Source organism: Melitaea cinxia, chromosome 23 (genome assembly GCF_905220565.1).
Source record: "Melitaea cinxia chromosome 23, ilMelCinx1.1, whole genome shotgun sequence".
Taxonomy (NCBI): Eukaryota; Metazoa; Arthropoda; class Insecta; order Lepidoptera; family Nymphalidae; genus Melitaea; species Melitaea cinxia.
In genome coordinates this window covers 4,509,287-4,518,721 of record NC_059416.1, presented here as the reverse complement: position 1 = coordinate 4,518,721, position 9,435 = coordinate 4,509,287, and the positions used below count along the sequence as shown (strand labels likewise).

Below are 9,435 nucleotides of genomic sequence, written 5' to 3'. Positions count from 1 at the left end.
CAACTAGGATGAAGTATGCTTCATCCATGAGTTGTCAACAACTTGTTTGACAGCATAGGTTGAAAGAAAGTCTTACCAATGTTAATTAAACCAACAAATCAACATTGAATCGAGTTGTTAAAAAGTGAAATTCGAGACACGAATGCGAAATAAAGTTGCCCAGTAATTTTTCAACAGTAACTTCTACTAAAGCAGTGTATTATCATTGTATTATCATTAAATATCTTTATGAACTTTTGTGCTTCGTAAACATAACCTATAAAACCTGTAAACAAAAAAATGAACTCAGAAAAAATTAAAGATATAGGAAAGATATGTATACCAGGAATGCGATTAAGTACATCGGACAAAGAACACATCTGTGGTCCGGGCACTTACGAATTGAAAGGTTATATTTACGCATCATTAGCGGGTATTCTTAAAATGGAACAAGATGAGAGTACAAAGGTAACGTATGCTAAAAAGTAACAAAAGTTTTTTAAACATGGAACTATTATATTTCGGACATTAAATAAATTCTTCTTGAAGTAAACAATTATGTAATATCTTTGTTTTTTAGGCAACAAAAGTATCTGTAATAAGTTCAAGAACATATGCTAAAAAGTAACAAAAGTTTTTTAAATATGGAATTATTATATTTCATGACATCAAATAATTTCTTTTTGAAGTAAACAATTATGTAATATCTTTGTTTTTTAGGCAACGAAAGTATCTGTAATAAGTTCAAGAACACCCAGTGTACTGCCCATGACAGGTGATATTGTAACAGCTAAAGTAACCATAGTAAACTCTAGACTAGTACAATGTGTTATATTGTGTGTCGGGCCATCTGTTCTTGTCAGGCCTTATAAAGGTATATTGAAGAAAGAAGACATAAAGTTTACAGATAAAGACAGAATAGATCCATATAAGTGTTTCAGACCCGGTGATGTTATATTAGCACGAGTTGTATCCTTTTATTTACCTATATAATTCTTAGATTTTCACAGTTGAAGTATGATGAAATAATAATATAAAGTTTACTGATCTAAACTAAGGAACTGCTCATGTGTAAAGGTGTATGTAAATGCCTCAACACCGACAGTGACAGGTTTGTTTCCTCTTCGAGATGGATATTTGTTTTATTGCTTGGCAATGTCTTGGCACAATACTGGCTTTTGCGGACATAGTTATTGTATTCATAGATGTCATATAGATGTTTGTCATGGTCTGGATGATTGGGCTTGTGTAATGTGTGTTACCGGACCCCCAGGATAGAAGAAAATATTACTCGGGGATGCTAAATGCGAGGTGTTTATTTAGTCATTTATTTATTTGTAGTCTAGTCTTAGCCTGTTTATCTGTTTTTGTATGTCATCTCACTGTGCCTCATAGACCAAGTTAAGCTTTCTGTTTCGGTTATTATGAGAGACAACTGATAGCGATTGCTACTTATAATAGGGAATACATCTGTCAATCCATTGTGGAGGAGCAAAATTTCTGCATGTATTTAAAATTGTAAACAATTATATTTTAAATAACCAACAAAACCTAAAAGTTTTCTTGATTTAATTTAATTTTGTCTATATATTATCCTATTTTTTTTTTTTTTTTTTTTTTTATTTATAAATTTTGATCCACGGGCTCAAAATGCCCGTGCCTTTGTTTATCATGCATGCATTATAATACTACAGGCGATTTTTCTACTTATTATACTACAGATCGACAGTCCTGTGACTGCCTAGTAAAACTAGGACGTGGTCCGACGCCGACGGTTTTTTTTTTTTTTTTTTTTTTTTTTTTTTTTTTTTTTTTTTTTTTTTTTTTTCCTTACTAAATGCTGTTTATGCAGAAGTATACACATAATTGCTTTCTAATTTCTAACATTATTATCTTTCTTATCTATGTCTATATTTACACTTATTTGCCTAGTTATCATATATGTACACTTATTTCCTAGTTACCATATATGTACACTTATGTTCTACTTACAATGTACACTTAACCTATGTTACTGTTAGTAAGGTTTTTTTTTTTTTTTTTTTTTTTTTTTTCTTATATATATATTATTTTTTTATATAGTTATTATTTGTTTATCTATGTATAAGTTATCTATTTCTGTTATTTACTTAAATTTCATAATTTAATAAAGTGTAAAGTTGAGATAATATTAATAATCAAACTTAGCTTAACTAAAATTAAAATAAATATATCAACATGCAAAATAACTGCTATTTGTAACTATTTGATAAACCAAAAGGATATAAGAATTTATATATTTATATATCTACTTTCTTATTACTATATCATGAGCCACGCCTGATCCCAGCATCTTGAGCAGAGCCCTTGCCAACGACATATCCCGCTTGTGGATGGTTCTTTTCAGGTTGTGCTCCAAGATTGTTTTTGTCGAGGCACCCAGCGCTCGGCTAACGAACCTGCCGATTGCGTCATCACCGTCGTCAGTGTAGTAGACACAGGTGTTAGTGTGTCTTGTTAACGCTACTACCGCATGAGGCACACTATCGTGGATTTGTAGCCTCTCGGTCTTTGTCTGGACGATGATGACCTCGCTGTAGGTTTGCCCTTGTGCTTCATGAATGGTCATGACGCGCGATCCCTCTCCAGCACCGTATCCCTGGTCCATCAGGAATTTTTTCTCTTCCTGCGTATAGACCAAGTATAGGGTGGCCTTTTGAAGTTTTGGTATTGGCGCGCCAGTGTATCCATTCATTCTGAGGGAGTGGATGGTGGGATTTGCCGAGTACATGTTTATATATACCTCGCAGATGGCATATACAACGTCCATGGGACTCCGGTATGTGCAGGACAACTCACGTGAGATGTTGATTGTCAGGTAAGGTCTACAGTACCTTATTTCGAACAGATTTTCTCTGTCTATATAAGGCAACTGGTTGACATCTCCGATGAGAACAACTTCGCTTGCCCCCGAAAGCCGAGCCGCCATTACTATAGCTCCAAAATGGTTCATAAGGGCTTCGTCCACCGTTAAACGGTTACATTTCGTGCCCCTTTTGAATCCATTTGTTAAAATGGAGGCCATAGTACGTACCCTAGACCTGATTTTGTCACCAAAGCGGCGGGCTAGTTTCTCTTTAAGATCTTTGGCAGCTTCGACCGTCGTGGTAACTACTATTTCCACATTCTCATCGAAGTTCCTAACTATGTGTGTCGTTTTTCCGCACCCAGGTACCCCGTTTATCCACTCCAGCTTTGGCAATTGCCAGCCCACGAGGCCCGCGTCGACATCAAGATCAACTGAAATGGATTTTGCCATCTCAAGCATCCTGTCATCCAGCATTACTCTCGTGCACTTGGCAACCACCAAAACCGGGTCCCTCGGAGGTGTTAAAAATTTTGGTGACGTGTTTTCCCGCCCCGCAGCCTCGGCCGTGCCCACAAAACCACCCGTGCCGCTATAGGCTGCCATATATTTTCCTGACATGTGTCCTTTGATAACCTGGGACGTGTCGTTATTATATATGGCTGCCTCTGCCTCATCGAGCAGCACCATTAGCAGACCTTCGCTGCCTCGCTGATGGGCCTCCAAGATCTTTTTGCATGTGGCCAAGTTGACTTCTCGATTGGCTTTTACTATGGCTAGGAATTCAACCATTGCGTTTACAGCATGGTCTAGCGGGTTCGATGCCGGTCTTAGCCTGGGCGGGGTTACTTGTCCCTTATCGGCCCTAGTTCGGTGAGTTTTCGGCTTAACCGGTTTTCCTAGATGGTCAGCCCTCAGAAACTCCCTTAGAGCCATAGCCTGTCGGTCCGTCGATGTTGAAGGTCGAGGCGCGCGGCGAGACGAATTAAACGTCGTCTTTATTGGAGAGACCAATCTGTGGATGGAATTCTGCAGTGCCACCAAGCGGGTATCGGAAGTCCGCTCACTGTTATTGGTCATGGAAGTGGTGTGTGATCTCTGTGCTGCTATTTTCAGTTGTAGGCGTTCGGATTCACTCAGTGGTGGCTCACTGAGAACCGGCCCCTCAACTGGGGACGATGGCTTAATTTCTGCTTTCAGGAAATTCAGATCTTCCCCCCTGTCTTCATATACTATGATTTCGTGCCTTTCTGATGCTATTAGACATCCATAGTAATTTGTTATGTCCCCTTTAAAGAAGCCGGTCCTCATGGCATCCACACTAATTTTTCGCGGGCCACTGTCTTGGCCTTCTCCGCAGAGTTTTGAGAGTATTGTGCATGCCCGCGCGAATGGGGTCTCCTCGCCCCATTCGAACAGTACGATAACCTTTTCTTGCAGCTGTACGCATCGATAGTCCGAGCCACTCACCATCCGCAAGTCCAGAGCATCAATCTTGTCACGCTTAATGCTCGTTTTTGCGGTACTCCCTTTTAAGAGCAGGGCGAGTCCCGGCGACACCGTCACTCGATCCGAACTCTCCGAGCGACAGAAACTGATACCTATTTTTTCTGCGGTGTCACTCATGAAAAGGGCTACACCCCGCGTCCTTATACTTGGGTCGCCACGTTCTCCTCTTTCTCTAATTAGCTCTTCAAACGTGGCGTATAGGGTGGTGTGTTGAGACGTTGTCGGTGTTTTTGCCCTCCCAAGAAGTCTCCGCAGCAGTTTAGGGACAGCCTGCAGTGACCTCGCAATTGGATTTTTTGGAATGCTGGATTGTGCAACTGCTGCATTCTGTAATGTGGGCTGTGTTGTATGGACGGCAGACAGTGCAGCGACCGAACCATTTGCTCTGGCAGCCATTTGAGCGACCGTTCTCGCGAATTTGAGAAAAGGCGATCTTGTAGTCTCTTTCTCCAAGATAGTGTTTAGAGAAATTTGGTCTAGTTTTATCTGTAGCTGGGTTTCCAACTCCAGTCTCCTTTGGCTAAACCGTGAACATTCTAAAAGAATATGGATCACCGTTTCCTCGCACTCCGAGTCGCACACACATGAGGGACTACTTTTAAGGCCGAAGCGATGCAGGTACGCCGAGAAGCCCCCGTGACCGGTTAGAATTTGGACATCGACTGGTGTTAGTGTCATATTCTTGATTATAGTCCTGGCGGTTTTTACGCACGGTAAAAACACCTTCGTGACCGAACCAGCCACAGACGACTCATAGCGCCGCTGCCATCTCCTCACCGTCTCCTCACGTATACGCCTCCTAACGTACGATATTGGGACTTGATCGTAGTCGGGGGCCAACTTATTCATTAGTGCTGCCTTCTTAGCTAGTTTGTCCGCTCGCTCATTGCCCGGCGTTCCTGCGTGGGCTCTGAGCCAGAAAAACCTCACAATTCTGCCGTCCTCTTGCATATCACGTATGCACTTTTTCATATCGAGAGCGAGGTGGTGGGTCACTGATGGGCTTCTTAATAGGTCGAGCGAGGATCTTGAGTCGCTTAGGATGCTGATCGAGGTCCAATTTGACCGCTTTGCCATAATTACCGCTCTGTAGAGTGCATACATTTCTGACTGAAAAACAGTATTGTGGGGCTCAAGTTGAAACGTAGAATACCCGGACTCCCTATCCCCCTCCCACCATGTTAGGGCAGCTCCGACTCTTCCCTCTATCTTGCTGCCGTCTGTGAATATAAGGGGACCGATTATTCGGTGATCTTTAAGAGTTTGGTGATCTAGGCTCTCCAAGCACTCATACTCGGTTGTTATGAGTAGAGATGGGTGGGGATTTTGTAAATATCCCACCCTGCGCTCCAATTCTTTTCCTGGTGGAACGAAGTCCACGCAGTGCCCTTTTTTGATTTTAAATAGGGTAGCAGCCTCCTGGACTCGAAGATCAAGGGGTAATAGACCCGAGAGGACCAAGGCCGATGCCAGAGATACAGTTCTGTACGCTTTGCATAACTTTATAGCGAAACCTCTCTGAAGCGAGCCCAACTGTCTTATAGTCATCAGTTTTTCGGCTGCCGGAGACCATGCGCTTGCTGCATAGAGAACTATAGGCTCTATTACCGCCACATATATGGTCCTCACTATCTCACCATTCAAACCCCACGTAACCCTCACCGCACGTGCTAGTTGTTTATATATATCTGCGGCTTTTTTACATATAGCAGACACATGCGCGTTAAAGGTCAATTTAGAGTCTATGACCAAGCCCAGCAATTTGATTTCGTTTACAAAGCCCAGCCGAGTGCCAGCCATATGAATTGTGGGGAGGTCATATTTGAGCTTTCTTGTAAGTAGCATCGCTTTGGTCTTGTGCGGTGCGAAGCTCAACTTATTAAGGGTGCCCCAATCATGAACGGCAGCAAGGATCGTATCAGCTTGGGATTGCAATACGCTAGTCTGGTGGTGAGAGAACACAAGGACCACGTCATCTGCAAATGCTTGACAATAAATCCCTGACATTGCCATTTTTTGGAGTAGCGGGTCCAGGATTAGGTTCCAGAAGGTTGGTCCACCAACTGATCCTTGGACGCAGCCCTTCGATGTACTCTTTTCACTTGTCGCTCTCGCATAGTTGATTCTGATCTTCCTGTCCGTTAAGTAGGACACTACTAGGGCATATAAGTTTCTGGGGCATTGTTTTTCTATCATCCGTTTCTTAAGGGCTGGCCACCATGCGTTGTCGAATGCGCCCTCTATATCAAGCGAGATTAGAAGAACTATCTTTTTCGACTTTATTTCCGCTCGTATATGTTCAACCAAGTCGTAGAGCGCGTCCTCAGTTCCACGCTGCGGCACAAATCCATACTGGCTTGGGTGAAGAGTTGGAAAGAAGCGCCACTGAAGTCTACCCACGAGGAGCTTTTCTACTATTTTTCCTAAGATTGACAGTAGGCCTATTGGTCTATATGATTTTGGGTGGGTGTAGTCTTCCTTTCCTGGCTTGCGGAGAATGCGCACGTGGGCGACCTTCCACTGTTTGGGAAAATATGACAATGATAGACATCTATTTGCTAATGCCAAGAATAATTCCCTGTCGCAGTTAATGGCCGCGGTGCAGATGTCCGATGTAAACCCATCTGGGCCCGGAGCTTTTTTAGGACTGAGATTCGTAAGAATCTTTTCCAATTCTGGTATTGTAAAGGGGGGGTCATCATCTGAAAGGTCTTGAATCTCCGCAGGAGCTATGCCTTCCGTAATCGCTCTAATCGCTTTATGTTGTTCGGTTTCGGCTTTCACAGAATCATCAGGATAAAACGACTCTGCCAGGAGGTTAGCCGACTGCTCCGGCGATAGTGTCTCACCATTTGCGTCTCTTAATAGCATATCGTCCTGCCTCCCCGAGGTCCTTCTAATGATTCTGTAAATTCCATCCCAAACGCTCTCGCGGTTTTGAGTTGTGCAAAACTCTTTCCAGTTTTGTGTGGCCGCTTCGTTCGCACTATTTTGGTATATTTCTCGAGCCCGTATATACTCTTCGACTGTGAATTGCCTCCTAGTGGGTGCAGCATTTCGTATTCGACGTTTCTTCCTCAGAACGTCCTTTTTCAATTGCTCCAGTTCAGCCGACCACCAAGGCGGTTTGTTTACACCTTTCCACTCTTTCTTTTTTTTGGAATCGCTCTTATGCAAGAATCCTGAATGGCAGATGTATAGGTGTTCAACATCTCCTCTAATTCCTCTGACGTCGAGAGACTCGAAATTCTATCTAATGTAATGCTGTGCTCAGCCAATGCGGTCATGAAGTGTGCAGAGAAGTCCGACCAGTTTGCCTTCCTTGTATTGTATATGCGCGTTGAGATAGGCCTTAAGGGTTCCAAAGGTTTTTCTAAGCACAATGCAAAGGTGATAGCATTGTGATCTGAAGTTGTAAGGCTTCTCTCCACTCTCCAGTTTTCCATTTTGCCAAGTAAATAATATAAAAATATTATCCTATTATTGGTTATATACCTTTTTCTCTATGTAGGAAAATAATAGGAACTTAATAAGGGTGGAGACCCTTCACATTTTTCACAAAAAATACACACTGCTTCACAAAAATACAAATTATCCACCCCGAGTGCAAACTAAACCCGCAACCGCCGGTGTTTAGGCGCCAATAACGACACGCGCACCTTTATATCAGAATGTTGTTTATAGCAAAAAAAGCTTTTTTATAACATGAAAAAAATCAATTAATATGTACGATTTTATTTTTGTGTTACCCACACATTAGGGATTCTAAACATTTTTTTTTTTAAATATCATATCAAAAATTTACCGCTCCAGCGGGATTCGAACCCGCGTCTCCGACTGACCGTGTCGGCGCTCTAGCCAATTAAGCTATGGAACAATGTACCCGCCAGAGCGAAATTCTTGATATGATGATTTTTATTTTCGGTTTAAGCGAACCGTGGCGCCGTCTATAGTGAGTTCTTTACAGAGACCCGTAACTATTCAAAGTTTCATATTACAATGAAAATCTTTGACAGGAGACGACACCATGCTATTCTTAATATGTACGATTTTATTTTTGTGTTACCCACACATTAGGGATTCTAAACATTTTTTTTTTTTTGAATATCATATAAAAATCATCATATCAAGAATTTCGCTCTGGCGGGTACATCGTTCCATAGCTTAATTGGCTAGAGCGCCGACACGGTCAGTCGGAGACGCGGGTTCGAATCCCGCTGGAGCGGTCAATTTTTGATATGATATTCAAAAAAAAATGTTTTAAAAATCAATTAGTTTCCTTAAAGTTTTGTTCAGCTTCCTATGACAGAAATCCACTGGTATCATCTTTCAACTGCTGAGAATGAGCTTGGTGTTGTCATAGCCACAGCAGAAGGTTCACCGCAAGGAGTCAGTATGCTGCCTATTAGCTGGTCTGAAATGCAATGTCCAAAAACTTTAATAAAAGAACCAAGAAAGGTTGCGAGGGTAATTCCAGAAAATATAAATCAAACATTGCTTCCAATTGATAACAAGGGCGACACAAAAGAAAATGGTTTAAAATAATAATAATAAATGAATTTCGTAAAAACCGTTTTTTTTTTTTTCTTATAAAATTTTAATAAAAATACTATTTTTAAATGGTACAAATTGACCCCTGCCCCCTGACCTGAGTGACGGGCTGTATCGATTCGCTATCCCATATAACTACATTTAGTTCCGTAAGCATAAACTGTTTACCATACCTCCGACCACCAGAGATATCGCCTATTCCACGCATTCTCACCACGCTCAACGCTCTTCTGGATGCATACCCCGAGTGTAATCTGTTTGCGGATGAATGGTCGAAAATACTATCTGTATGCATAAAGTTTTATGAGCGAGGTGTATAGTTGTTGTGTTAACTGTTGGATTTTTCTTTTTCAATTTTCTTTTTTTTTTCTTTCAGTTCTATCTGTTTTATAATTATCAGATTGCTGTGTGTTATGATTATGTTTTATATTTCTCTTAGTAATTAATGTAACTGGTGTAAGCCGTTTTAATTATCATAATAAATAAATATATAAAATCTGTAAATGAAAAATATTGACAAATAATTAGAGTTTCACGTTTTTGATGTGAAA

General features: G+C 41.3%; 1 protein-coding gene across 1 annotated transcript; it reads left to right on the top strand.

Moving 5' to 3' along the window:
• Window positions 1-36: 36 nt before the first annotated feature.
• LOC123665057 (exosome complex component CSL4) lies at window positions 37-8,903 on the top strand. Its single transcript, XM_045599409.1, has 3 exons — window positions 37-447; window positions 700-948; window positions 8,630-8,903. The coding sequence occupies exons 1-3, from the start codon at window positions 280-282 to the stop codon at window positions 8,876-8,878; spliced, it is 666 nt and encodes a 221-aa protein (XP_045455365.1). The 5' UTR covers window positions 37-279; the 3' UTR covers window positions 8,879-8,903.
• The last annotated feature ends 532 nt before the right edge of the window (window positions 8,904-9,435 follow it).